The 14,573-nt window shown below is 40.9% G+C and overlaps 1 protein-coding gene across 1 annotated transcript; it reads left to right on the top strand.

The window, feature by feature from the left end:
• Nucleotides 1-2,509: 2,509 nt before the first annotated feature.
• Nucleotides 2,510-13,174, top strand: LOC110052553 (organic cation transporter protein-like). Its single transcript, XM_089285054.1, has 10 exons — nucleotides 2,510-2,974; nucleotides 5,590-5,873; nucleotides 5,991-6,137; nucleotides 6,431-6,711; nucleotides 7,386-7,628; nucleotides 8,397-8,531; nucleotides 8,812-8,891; nucleotides 10,076-10,184; nucleotides 10,916-10,988; nucleotides 11,324-13,174. Exons 2-10 carry the CDS (start codon nucleotides 5,595-5,597, stop codon nucleotides 11,543-11,545), a joined length of 1,569 nt encoding a protein of 522 aa, XP_089141180.1. The 5' UTR covers nucleotides 2,510-2,974; nucleotides 5,590-5,594; the 3' UTR covers nucleotides 11,546-13,174.
• Nucleotides 13,175-14,573: the final 1,399 nt, after the last annotated feature.

The following is a 14,573-nucleotide window of genomic DNA, read 5'->3' as shown; positions in this document are numbered from 1 at the left end:
TGCTCATTGAATACAGGATAAAAAAAAAAAAACTTCTTTTATAAGGCAGTAGATACAGCAGGCACCCTTTGTGGCCTTTTTAAGGTGTGAAATCAAAGTATGGGATTGCCTAGTAAAAAGGGTTCCCAAATCTCTACTGAAACAGTGGGTAAAATCTGGGGAAAGTGGGTGTATGTACAGAAAGTGTTGTAAGTAAAAAGTATAAGTAAAATAAAAAATCCAAATCACAGTTATGTACGGAACTAAGCAGTCAGGCGAAAATGGATGCCTGAACATCCTGGAAAAAAAAAATGCCTGAACAGAACTCCAGGCTGCTCGAACGAGATTCGAATCAGTTAGTTCTTTACTCCTACTACCCCGGTGTACGTAGTAAGTGCTACTCAGCAGCAAGTGGGCTATCAAGCCGACTCAGGGCTACTAACTTGTGAACAGGCTCTCTGGTCGAGGATAAGGCGAAGAGAAAGAGGGAGGAAAGAGGATAGCCCGACCGCATTCCCCCTCGGCCACTTCACTCTCAGCTGATTCCTTCTCAGGCCCTTCCAGGAAGGGGTCTTCCAGCCGGAGCCTGTTCAAAGGCTAACTTGGAGCTGGTCAACTTCTGAATTCGTATATAATATGCACGTGAAGGATGAACATGCAAGTAAACTCTGCTTACATCATATGTTTGAACCGGCTGTGATGGCCTGTGAGGGTAATAGGTTATTTACCAAAAAGGCCATTGATGTACTCATTGATGTATTCAGCCAGTTGTAGTGGTGCCCGTCATGACTGCTTTGTAGTAATCTTTCATGTGTGCAATGCTTCACTCTCACCATAAAAACATTTCCAGCTTTATCCCCTTCAATACACGTATACTCAGTCACAAATGAAGATGACACACATTTTTTCCCTTTACACCTATATTTCGACAGGATAGACCCGCCTTCTTCAGGGTGAATGGACGTTACAAACGTTGAACGCCACCCAAACACAAATTATGCGACTGCAAGTGCTACCAAAAAACGGATAATATAATACGTACTTATACTTACTGATTTAATTAAATGTCTTTTTAGGCTCGATTTCCGCCGCTCTCTCATCGAGCCTGATGTCTTTTAAGATGACGCGAAAAGAATTGTACGACGAGGGCTGTCAGAAACATGTTCTTACAATCTGCACCAATCTGTTTCGTGGGAGGGGGAAACAGGAGGGGTCAGAACCTCCCTCGCCCGTCTTGCTCCCGTCCTCTGTAAAGAAGGAGACGCAAAACACATCCTTGTCATTTAGCTGCACTATCCTTAGGCGTTTCCTTTTCCTTTTCCTTTGTTCTCAGCCTTGCTCCTCATACTCACGTCTTCTGACAGCTTAAGTGACAACAACTGATGACCTATGACGTTTACCACCAAATTTAACTGGAAGTAAGCCTCAGTTTTTTCAGCCTAAGGGCGAGTTTTTTCTTCCCTTGAAAAGCGGGAGGGAGGAGGCTTCTCTAAGCAAAACATTGGTTGAGTCATCACTGCCAGTGTGCTTTCTTAACCTCTGTTGTCCTTCTTCAATAGCGTAATCTGAATAGGCTACTCGAAGCGCTCACTCGTTGCTATGTGACGTCACACTGGCAGCGATGAGTCGGTCACGAATCAATACCAGAAAACAATAGACTCACCCCCTCCCTCCTGACCCAGAAGTCTCAGAGTAAGCTAAATTTAAGCCTAATAACATTTTAGGTTCTCGTTTTTGAAAGTATTTTAACTGCTTAACAAATGATTCCCGCCTTCTTAGAACTCCTTATTACTCCTGCCCTGAGACTTCCCACCCTTTCCTCTCCCGCCTCCCGTCCCCTATTCTCCCGGGCTTCCACCCCCTTGCCCCCTCCCCCACCGTTTCCCCTCTATTTTTTAAATCGATGGCTGCTCAATCATTCAACTCTCTCCTAGACAGTGTCAGACATTGTTGGACACTGGGCATTGTCTTGACAAGGCGACGAATAAGTTCGCCAAGAAAAAGGAACGCCTGACTTTTAACAGTATTTGACACGTTTCCCTCAGGCGACTTGGGCTCAAGCATCAGTGGCGTGATAGAGATCTCGGCAAAAATGAGACTCGTAATTATTTGAACACAAAGTTTTATATTGTTACCGTGTGTTACAAATCCATGTTCTACCAATCCAAATTTACGAATCCAATCCATGTTTTACAAATCCAATCCAATCCAGCTTTTACAATATACCTTTTGTCGTGACCGCCACAACAAGATGATCATCACTGGGACTGACAGATTGAGTTATTTTGGGTCGTTTGCGGTTTACGTTTTAATTGAGTGATGTATCGTATATCTGCTTCGGGGGGGGGGGGGGGCTACTCCCTTATATGGGCTATATAGGTATCTGCGGCCCCAAAGGGTATGGTTTTTCAGCCGTTTTGGTCATAAATAGGATATCGATTTTAGCTGATTTTAACCATTTTGGTCATAAATAGGGTACGGTTTTTGCACTCTAGCCTTGATATGGTGTGTTTTTGAGAGGAAGCCAGTTTTTCTTAGTTATCGAAAGAGAAAATCAACAGAAGCCCTTCACAAATTATGTTTACGGTAATTTAACATTGGTCTGAACTAGGGAACTAATTGTAATGCAGGTCAGAAACACGGTTTTGATTTAAGGGTCTGGTCATAAATAGGGTTTCGAATTTATGCTTAGGTCATAACTAAGGTAGGGAATATCGCAGATTTTGGTCATAAATAGGGTAAGGGTTTTGGGAAGCGGGCCGCACACCCCCACCCAATTTTTCTCGAAGTAACCCCCCCTCCCCCCGGGATCCGGCTTTAGCCAGCCTACGAAAGCGTTGTTCGATTTAATATCCCAGTTTATGTCTGAGGCATGTACTAGAATCTTTTGGGAGTTGTACCTACCGGTAAAGAGGAGTTTTAACAACATTTCGTAGATCTCAAGGAGCTTAAATTTACGGCACAGCCCTCTCTCACGGACTCAAGTGAACATTAGGTAAGTGTAGCTTGTTTTCGTTTCCGTGCAGTGCATCGTCAAATTTGAACTTTGCCTTCGTGATTTTACACGACATGCGTAGATGCTGTCTTATCTAGTTTTCATCTCAAGTGTTGTAATTAGTTGGGCTCAGCCTTCACTGCAGAGGGCCGGGTAAACTTCAGTGCATAACGACCTTGTCCGTAGTACTGGTCACGAAGATTTCAGTTTTTGTATGTGTTGATTGCCCTTTGTTAGAGTATTAGTGATGAAGATGAAAAAGACTTTTGGATGTCAGAATCGATATCCTTGCATATATAAGATCTAGGTTTGTGCACGATCGATTATGTACGATTATATAATGTCACCTTTAGTTGGCTACGATTGTGTGAATTAAGTCTCGTTCATACAACACATGCAAAATATGCCGTTGTTGATTTTTTTGTGACAGAGATATAGAAAGGGCACCTGCTATTTTGTACGATTGAATACGCTGTTATTGTTTGACGAATTGTGGACCCAAGATTAAATTTCCGTCCATTTTCTAGCGGCCCGGCGAGAGTGCAATTAGATCGTGGCGAAAGGTCCACGCAAATTTCCGTCCTATCGGCCAAACCCTGTATTCATGATCAAACCAACTACTTTTCCATTCAAGGACACATGTTCCTTTTTTACTGAAGCCTTTTGCTGCATGTTAACTGTGCCGACCGAAGCGAAAGTTTGGATCTGAAAGATCGATGTATTTATTTACTCATAGAGGATTGTATATGGGAGGAGATTCTGTGGTTTTCTCTTTCATTTTTTCCTTTCTTCTGTGTCCCTGTTTCATTGCCAATTATCCTAGCAGGGCCATTTCACTGCGCCTTACATTTCAAGCCAAAACCTGAGCGCAAAAAGTTTATAATTACGGTCCGAAAATTCCACTGTCTGTATTTCGTTCGTGGTTCTAAATAACTCTAGGAGGAGCTAAATAACCCTAACCTAACCTTACCCAAGCCCTGAGGCTAAACACCGAGGATTTATTTATGAAGTTTATCAAGCCATAAACTTAACTTCAAAAGTTCGCAAAGCCGGATGCAGTCAGTTGGCAGAATCACGGATAATTTCCTAGCACTGTACATGATGTTTAACTTATAATTAACGTGGGCGATGTTTTTCAAGTTTATTTGAGCTAGCTTTTGCCCACCCGTGATTCTTTTGGTTTTCCTGTGTTTCCAGGGTAATGGGCTCCTGATGTTTCTTTTGAGATTTTCTACAGTTTGAAGTCGTTATTTCGAAGATTTAGATTAGATTAGTGTATGACCTGTTCGTCAGACTCTGGTCAGTGCTAAAGTTGTGTCTAGTTACGTGATCTACTACACCTGGATTGAATGGCCTAAGTGGGACAGTATTTACTTTGGAAGAAAAATCTGTCCGGAAATTGCGTTTCTTCAACACCGTGACCTACCGGATAGCATTACTGTGGTAGATAAAAGAAAACATAAACTAATCTGGTGAAATTAGGGCTTTGATTACTTGTGTTAAGTGGGATAAGCCAAACATACCTCATGTCAAACGAAGAGCCCAGTTTTTTTTTAAATCGATGCACGAGCTTACGTGAAGATCAGAGAGTCTCTTAAGGTCATTCCACTGAAATAGAACCTGCACTGGGATTCTTGTGAAACTTTGCGTATTGATTGTTTATATTATAGGAACTTAAATTCTGAAATAAAAATGAGGGGTCCCAATGTTCGTTTAGGAGCAACAGCACCTTGTTTATACCCATATAAATCCTTATAATAACACTATGATTGTAGTCACGATTGCTTGCTAAATTCACGTTTCCGGCGATTGCTTTTTGTTCTACACTGAGAATTGGTCCATATTTATTTTACACAGAGAAATTTATTACTCAATTCAAAACAACAGAAAAAATGATAGGTCACCATACTCGTTTGCGAGAAAATGACGGTTTACCTCTACGGCGAGGTCCAGCTGTAAATAAAGGCCGCCATTTTTTAATGCGCGCGCTAATCACGCGTGAAATTATGCGCAGTAAGGATGCGCAATGCAATTCTGGGGAATGACCTTAAGAGATTTTCCGAACAAGGGAACATAGTAATTTCACTTTCAAAGTAATAAGCCTGATATGAGACGCACAGAACTTCTTGCAGAAATGTTATTAGCATTGAAAATACGGATCCTAAGTACACCGGCCGCATTTTCGTTCGCGGTCTCTTGCATCATTGTATTTATATATACGGCTAATGCTGTTTTTGTTGCTTTTTGGCTAGTTTTGCCGTTTAGAGAAAGGAAAAATTTTATACGGTTTAGCTAAAACATGTACCAATTGTATTGTAGTTACAAACTTTCAACACACAAAATTATATTCTTTTGATCAGCCTCGCGTTTTTTCTTAAAATATTCTTAAAATTTCGCAAATTTCAGCCTCGATATTCTTCAAAAAATATCGTGAGCTTTCGAATAACTGAGTTTCGAAGGGGGAGATTTTCAAGTAGCCAAGGAACATGTACTTTTCATCCAGAGGGCTCTCAGAAGAAAACACATGGCATTGTAGGCAGCTATGCAGCCGTCGTTGTGGTAAGCATTTCTCCGTTTTCTAAATTTTTTTTTTCTTTTTTTTTCCCACTGTTCAGGAGTGATGGCTGCAAGTATTTCATCTAAAAATGAAAAACGCACATCTGCGTTTGACGATATTTTTAAACATGTTTCACCTTTTGGAAAATACCAGCAAGTCTTGTACTTCACTTCGTATTTGCTGGCTTTTCCCCTGATAAGTCAGTTTTTCTTACTGGTATTTGGTTTTGGTACCCCTGGCTTCCACTGTGTCACGCCAAATGTCACGTGTGATCCAAAAAAATGTTGTGACGATTGTACGTCATACGAGTTCGACGGACCGTTTCATAGCATTGTGTCAGAGGTACGTACCTTATTAATGAAAATCTTGAAAAAATAATGAAAGTTAAACATATTGAACAATATTAGAAAGCCAGGAGTCAAGGATGGATGCGAACCTTTTTTTTTCCTTTCTTCGCAGTGGAACCTAATTTGTGACCGCGCATTCCTGGGCGCTACTATTCAGTCTTGTTACTTCGTTGGAATGTTGGTTGGTTCAATTGTGACCGGGATATTATCCGACGCCTGGGGCCGAAAGAAATGCATATTTATCTGCAATGCCATAATGGTAAGCTACACAGTTCCCAGGGAAACATTTAACGGACATATGGCCTGAGAGCAGACTCACGTTTAGAGAGCACAGGCGCGAGAGAGGCGAAGCCGCGAAAAAAGTTACCCCACTTTCTTGGCGCTTTGGTACCAGATTCCTCCCCGCCGGATCGCCCGCCTCGCCGACTTTCTCTTCGCTCGCGCGTGACTCAAAGGAGAGCCTGCTCGCAAGCTAATGGACATATAGAGACCAGCCCTTTTAAAATGTAAATTGCCTGAGGTCTAATGCACTTCATTGTATGTTTTTTACAGCTTGTAACAGGATTCGGTTCAGCGTTTGTTCATTCCACCCCTTTGTTTGCGGTTCTTCGGTTCCTGGTTGGTTTTGGGCTCACCGGAGTTATGCTGGCACATTATATTTACGTCATGGAATTAGTTGGTCCCGGCAAAAGAACAGCTGTTGCCAATATGGGTCTGTTCCTTGTCAGTGGCTTTCAAATGTTATTTCTCCTTATCGCTTATTTTGAACGTGATTGGAGAAATCTAACAATGATTGTTACTCTCCCAGCGGTATTGCTGTTCCCGTTTTGGAAGTAAGTAATCGAAAGTAGGTTAAAAAGTAAATGAATATACGTTTCATCAATAACCATCGAGATATTTGTAACAGTGGAACAATTAATCCATCTGATATACTAAGGGCAAAATGCGGGGTTCTGAACAGTCTCACAAAATCGTTCGATCTCTCGCTCGCTCCCTGACTCACACACAACCATCAATTACAATCATTTTTTTTTTTTTGCTCTAAAGAGCGGGGATGTAAATTAAGTAATTGTTTGAAACTTATATTACTGATTGGAGACTTCGTTTTGGTGTAATCCAGCGAGGAGTTGTTTGCCAGGTTGCACGACGCATTTCTGGTGTACCTTATTAGTTTTCAGACCTAAAGCTGTGATTTGACCTAACAAAAACCTCGATAACAGAGTTTAGAGCTCTAAAATCAAAACACGTTACTAAAAGCGACTTCAGCGAACCACAAACGGCTTCCATTTACGTAGACATTTAGGACGGGATCTAACTCTGTAGTTTTAATCTATAAGATTAGCTCATCTATACAGTGTAAACGTGCGCGATTCTAGGCCAGATCTATAGAGCAAAACCGCGTTCCTCAATCTACCAGCGGCTGGTAATTGAGCCTAGGAAAAATTCGGAAAACATTTTAATGTATTAAAAACCTTAAATTCTAATTCAAGATTAACACTTTATACAGATTTTTTCCACAATCCCCACGATGGCTCATTGCTCACGATGGCTTGGACGAGGCTCAAACTGTCATTGAGCGTTTTGGAGGCAAGAAGGGCAAACCTGTAAACTCAGAGGAGTTAAGGGCGCTCTTGGAGAAAGTGAGGAAAGACCAGTTAGAACGAGAACGAGAAGCTAAAAAATACACACCGATCGACATGTTTCGCACGCCAAAGCTGAGGAAATGGACGATGATCATCTGCTATCAATGGTATGAATATCAGACAATAATGGCCTAACTAAGGTTAGCGCCGTTCTCGTCTTCAGGATCGCCTGCCCCTCTTTTGAAGTGGCATGACCCTGGTACGAAGAAAAGGTGACCGCCACGGCCAAGAAGACCGCGTGGCTTTGAGGAAGAGAATGGGTTTAGCTAGCTCAATCTATAGAATTAATGCAACAATGAGATCGGGGGTCCTGAGTGACCTGAGTTCAAACCTTAGTCAGACCACCATTAAACCACGCCTTGCTATATATATATTTAGCGATTAGATTATTTGTCTCGATTTCTGTCGTGTGATATAGTTGACGAGGACGCAGCCCTTGTCAACTATCACGCATAGTTCTAAATCGAGAGCGAATAATCTAATTGTGTTAGTGTAAATCTACTAGTCCGGTCGTTCAAAACGTTATCTAAATCCTCTTCGCAGACACCTCGAAAACGCAAAGAAGCGGGCGTCATTTTGTTAACAAGCGCACACTGTTACGTTACTCGCTATCTATAACAGAATAGATAGTGAGTAGCGAAGCCAATCAGAGAACGCCATTCGTGATAGAACGCTAGTAGATTTATACTAAATAATGATAGCCTACAAGTTGGTTTGCGCGATTTCGAGTCCAATGGGCTAACTATTGAGTCATTACGGCGCCAAAGCGAGAATCCGTAGGAAAGCTTCTAAATTCATTACCAGTTGAACACGATACTATCATATTCTTCGGGTAAAAACACATATCAACTGTTCACAAGCACTATATGTTGCAGGTTTGTTGTGGCGTTGGTCGGTTTCGGGATTTTTTTATTCATCTCTCAGCTGGTTGGCAACCTTTACGTTAATTATACCATTATGAACGTTATTACAACTCTTAAGATACCTCTCACGTGGATCCTATACCTAAGGTAAGCAATGGTGCGTTTCTCCTTTCTGTGGTTTAAAATCTCTTCTTTTGGCAGAATGAAGAACAATGTGTAGCATTGCCTTAGCTGCTTTCTTTTTTGTAGTTTGTGTAATTGACTCGTTTTAAAACAATCTTCTATATCATTCATATTATACCTAAAATTCCTTACTAACAATGATAACAGTATGGGGCAGGTTCGTCATTTGAATCTTAAGGAATAGTTTATGTCCCTGACTGACTTATTCGGATTCATTTTATCTTATCGCATTTGCTTTTCTCAGATTTGGTCGCCGTATTTGCCATGCTATTATCATGATCTTGGTCGGGATCACATTTTTAATGTTTCTACTGGTGTACAAAGGTAAAAGATTAAAACCATGAAACATGTGTTTCAGACCGAGTGGTCATTTAAACTATTTGCTTTTGATTGCAACAGGATTTTTTTTAATACTGTGACTGTCCGACTGTATTCGATCATCGAAGTCAGTCGAACCCATTCTGTGGTTCACTGTCTTCATAGAGCTGGCCATTGGGGTAAAATGTAGCACGTAAAAGTAATACCGTGAAGTGCAGTAGTCTGTTGCGGACTGAAGTCAGTGCGAGGTCATATTTCTAGAAATCACGGTACTTGTGTGGAATGGCTCCTTGGATAGTAGGAATATATAGATTTAGCCAAGCCTAAAAGCGGAGCTCCTGATTACGATAATAAACCATAAAGGAAAAAGAGGATTTGTTTTTCTTGGATCAGAAACTAAAAAGAATGACCAATTGTGAGCATGTAATTATTCAGCGTGTGATTTCACTATTTCTTTCAGTTAAATTTTAACAAACTTTACCCAATAAGTGTAGGTACCCACGATTGTAGGAATTACGTACGCAATATTTTAGGGACTTTCCAAGAGACGATTGTGCAAAGAAAATAGGTGGGAAGAAAAATCAACAACGCGCCAGGGGTTGATTTGCGCCGAAAGTTTGCCTTTACTCGTACTCTCTCCTTCTTCCCTAGGGTAATACCCTGACTTGAGCCCGAGATCCAATCGCAAAACCAGTACCTGGTCAGCGGTCAACTTCAAAAAATACATTCGACACGAGCTCTTAACCTGAGCCCGCGATATGGTCATATGGTACTGGTCAGCGCATACCCTGTTTTGACAGCTGTCAATTAATCATAACATGGATGTCCAATATCAAAGATGTACATATGGTAATGATCTTGTTTTTAACGGTGTGGAGTTTTGGAGGGTATGGAGGCTTACGGACGTACGGACGTACGGACCGGACCCTCGTACGTACGGATAGTCACGTGACAATTAAAATTGTTTAGATCGATGGGTTAGCAAATTTGCTAAGGTATGGGGTTCCGCTCACATGCGCTTCGGCACACAGGAGCTCCGCTATGAGGGCTGATATTGAGGTCCATCGTGACCAAGTGCGTCTAAAGTCTTGTTCCCATTCAACATGCAGAAATACTCTCTGCAGCTGAGATATTCGCCAGTGTAATGTAAATAGTGACAAGATTTAAGCATTCGGATTTCTTATTTTCAGAATCTCCAGAGGCAACCACAGCACTGTCTCTCTGTGGATACCTCATGATAGACTGCAGTTGGACGAGTGTTTATCTGGTGACCTCTGAACTCTTTCCAACAGTGCTGAGGTAAGTTTATCTCATTTACGTCCTCCTCTTCCTCGTCCTCGTCCTCCTCGTCCTCGTCCTCCTTCTGGCCTCTCTTCCTCTCCATTGTTTGTGTTAGTTTGGATTCCATTGAAAAATACAAATGAATCGAATCAATTTGAAATAATTTTGACCTAAAATTTATTTTACACCACTACTTATGTACTTCATTTATGCTGTCCTGGCGGCTCTGGGCTGCCAGTTTGCTGTTCTCTTGAGATTTGGCAAAGAAGCTTGGGCAGTTCAGTTGTAAATAGCTGGAGTAATATTGGATTTCCTTGTCTCTTAATATTAATGTTAACTGATACCCCGCATATTTGACCCCGTAACAACATCTGTGTAGATCAGCGTCGTAGCATATCGATATAAGTGTGACAGACACCACTGTTTTTGAATGGTTCACTTGCAGTACATGTTTAACAGAATCAAATGGCTTTCAAGGCAAGACATTTCTAAAAAAAAATACCATGCTTATGGATGTCAGTTGTTAGCAATTCCTGATAAACAGCTGCCTGTTCTAGTAACTAGAATTTCTTTGGTATCATTGCCATTCTTTTGTGCAATACTTAAGTAACTAACTTGAAGTAGGGCTAAATTAAAAAGCATATTGGTGCCTAGTGTGAGATGGTAGCCTCTGGTGGATTTTGTATCCCTGCTCTCCCGCCAACGTCATTATAGTAACAGTCTAGCCCTTCAATTTATTTTCTTACTAGGAACACAGCTCAAGGAACAGGATCTACAGCTGCTCGGATTGGCGGAATCTTAGCTCCATTTGTGGCCTTGACGGTGAGTCGAAAGTGCACTGGAACATACTTCAAACAGATCTGGTCAAAAAGAAATCTTATCCTTGCTCTACCTCCCCTCCCATCCCAAAAATCAGCTCAAATTACCGTGGAAATAAAAAATCTTTATATCTGTAGCCCGGCCTGAGAAGCTTGCATTGGGCAGCGTCACCGACACACTGGGGGATTTTCGCATTTTATTGTCGCAAGACGAAAATAGTCTTTTCGTTCCTCGACCTTTTGGTGGGTTGTACCTTGGAGTAGTAATTGCATGGTAAGCGGCGTTTTTGAACCATAAGCCATCTAACACGCTTACGTTCGTTCCGATTACTTCGCCAGGCTCAATTACCAGGTCTCAGCATTGCGTTTCCAGTGGTCATTTTTGCTGTGGTCGCAGCCCTTGCTGGGATATTGATGTACTGGATTCCAGAGACGGTCTATACATTAATGCACCAAACCATCGAGGAAACAGAAGTGGCTGAAGATTATTATGGGATACCTTGTTGTGGCAAAAAGCCCCAGTCTCCTAGACCTAAATCACGCCAAGTAATTTGGCTTTAAAATAAGGATAGAAGTAACCGTCGCTAGTGCTGAATGCATTCCAAAGTCCCTTTACCTACCGTTCTTGAGTTATTGTAATTAATCTACCACGAGACTTTTCTTTTCATAGCATTGCTAGTCAAAAAAGGCGCCATCTATTCTGACTTGTGAGCAGGCCTCAAACAAATCCAGGAAATAGTAGTATATTAAATAAAGGCCAGCCCCTAAGAATGGTCCTTTTAAAGATTTTGATTTAAGAAGCGACGAAGAAATTAAAAGTGTAAATTTTAGCTCATATTGTTTTGTAAGTGGCTGTAGCATTGTAACTTGACATCACTGGCACACTCGCTTAGCGGCTCGGGAGCCACGTTTTTTGTTCTTACCACATTTTCACGTCATCTGCGATCTATTACTGGACAGACGCACGGCAATAAGGAATCTCTCTGCTTTGTATACTGATAGAACCAAAATATCGGTTACTGATGACGTCATCTATTCGTCTGTCCTCCTATAGTAATCTCGTTCCCATATCTCTTGTGGACGAAGCCGAAGGCGAGATCTGGCCAAATCCGATTTGCACCTACGTGATCGCCTGCCAGGAATGTGACAGGCGAGGCAAGAGCTCATGCCCAAAATAAATTCCCAAGATCGCGGAACAGAACGACTCAGAAGACTGACTCAGGCGCGTAGAATTTATAGGTTAAGCAACGTTGCAGCATTTTTATGTTAGCTTAGGGCCAGGTAGAGAGTTAGAGTTTGTTTCGCGGGTTAAAGTTAGCTAGCAAATATTGTTAGCAGCATCCTTGCTCGTCACTGTGGACGTTGTCCATGGACATGGCGGACATGTCAAATATTGAATTTGACCGCGCATTGAAGTTTTCCTTGACTGAACGGGCACCGCCTGATTTACAGTTAGTTAAAAACTAAACAACTAAAGGCTTTGAGAGCAGTGGTGCAGCAAAAGAGAGATGTGCTAGCCGTCCTGCCAACAGGATATGGCAAGTCTTTAATATATCAACTTCTGCCGAGTATGTTTAACTTTTTTTTTTGTATGGTGGAAAGTAATGCTCGATTGCAGTTATTGTGTCACCATTGACCGCTTTGATGATGGACCAAGTTGAGAAAATTAAGAAGCAAGGACAGTTAGCAGCAATTATCCAGGCTAAATGTTCTGAAGCGGACAAAGAGACAGGGATCGAAGTCCAAGGTGATTCTGTGGAAAATGTGTTATGCGGACGTGTTAGTATCGTGTTTGCTCATCCGGAAGTACTTATCAGTAGTAAGAAATGCAGAGAAATGTTGTTATCTGATGTTTATCAAAAAAACGTAGTCTGTGTTGTGGCTGACGAAGCTCACTGCATCGTGGATTCGTGAGTAATTGCCATTCAGTCATTTTGTGTTATGCAGAAATTTTATAAATTATTTTGTTTATTATTTCACATTTTATTAGTTAATTGTAGGTCCACATCAGCCTCACTGGCTGCTAATCTTTGTAACCTGCATTACTAAATAAAATGATGAGGATGAAACTTTTGTTGCACCTCGCCTCTCTCTGGTCTGAAATACTCAATACGTAAAGATGTTAAAGCAGTTGTCAATTTTATTGTATTGAATTAATAGAGAAAAAGTATAGACTGTGACTTTTTGTTTCAGTTTTAGTGTTTTGATCTTGATGTGGTCAATATGTGATTTAATACATATTAGGGCTACATGTACAGGTATATTATCCTTTGGTGGAGTCAAACACATAACCATGATTGCTTTCTACAAGTAATACATATCATGTTGCTGCCATATACTCTAGAAAATAATTTCAGTTTGATTGTTAAACAATCACAGCTTGTGAACTGCTTATGTAAATCTTGGAACATTTTGCCGCAAAAACTACTTCGAGGAAAAAAGAAAAATCTCCTATTTCTTGTGTTTTCCAGAATATATATTACCTTTCTTCATGATCAATATATCAACAGATAATTGTTGCAGTTGTCTGTTGCGGAAACCTATAGAAAACACAGTTTTAAGCATGCAAATTATTTCAATGTGTCTTCTAATTACAACAATGAACAAATTTTTGCTGAACACCTGCCAAAAGTAATCTTGTTTCCTCATTTCATCATCGTCAGGATGCTTTGAACATGATGTGCACCAAATAAATGATCTATTGTTAAGATGGATTTTTTATATTTACACACATCTATTGGTACTCAAAATGTTTGTTTTTGGTTTTGGCAAGAGGGACAATTAAAGACTTAAGAGGAATTGGAATTTATGAAAACTGGAAGTTGAGGTTACATGCAAAATAATTATGGAGAAAATTATAAACCAGACGAATTTCACTCATTCTCTCCTGAAGTAAATCATGATGATGCCTTCACCCTCTTTATAATCCCCTGGGGGAAGTAAGTGATACATGCATTATGCTCAATTGAAAGCACACCTTTGTTTCAGCCTGACCACTAGCAAGTAGTACTGTATTGATACGTTGAACAAGATTCAGCTCCCTGTTGTACTGACTCAGTAACATAGAATAAATTGATCCAATTGGAGGAATCTGCTTTGCTCCACTCCTTTGGACATTTTGCCCCTCCCTCCTACAGCAAACGGCTGTTATTACGTCCAAAAGAGTTGGGCTCCCTTTGGCTTCTGTAAGTATTATCTGCCAGCTGAAGTCTTTCATAGTCCCGAAGGACTTATCTCGTAGTACAGATGGTAGATGACCGTGTGTGTATTTTTCTGCATTCTCGCATTCTTCAAGGATTTCTTCCAAGTGTAATCGCTTCAGGTAGTTCCTCACTTCTGGAATGAGCCAAACAGATGAAGCGTTTACATTTGGTAGCCTCGACGAAACAGCCACATTGAGTAGTTTGACGTTGACTGTCTCAACAGGTTTCTTGCTTGCCTCTTTTTTCAACTGAAAAAATCGAAGCTAAACGTAAACACCATGCCGACCTCTTAGGAAACAGCATACTTACGAAAATCATAATTTTTCCACAGTTATCTTGGTTATAGCAAAGTAGATATCGACCAGTTCCAAAAATAATACTCCAGA

This window comes from Orbicella faveolata, unplaced genomic scaffold (genome assembly GCF_042242905.1).
Source record: "Orbicella faveolata isolate gen_17 unplaced genomic scaffold, um_ofav_v1 contig_1, whole genome shotgun sequence".
Classification (NCBI taxonomy): Eukaryota; Metazoa; Cnidaria; class Anthozoa; order Scleractinia; family Merulinidae; genus Orbicella; species Orbicella faveolata.
This window is presented reverse-complemented; position numbering and strand designations above follow the sequence as displayed.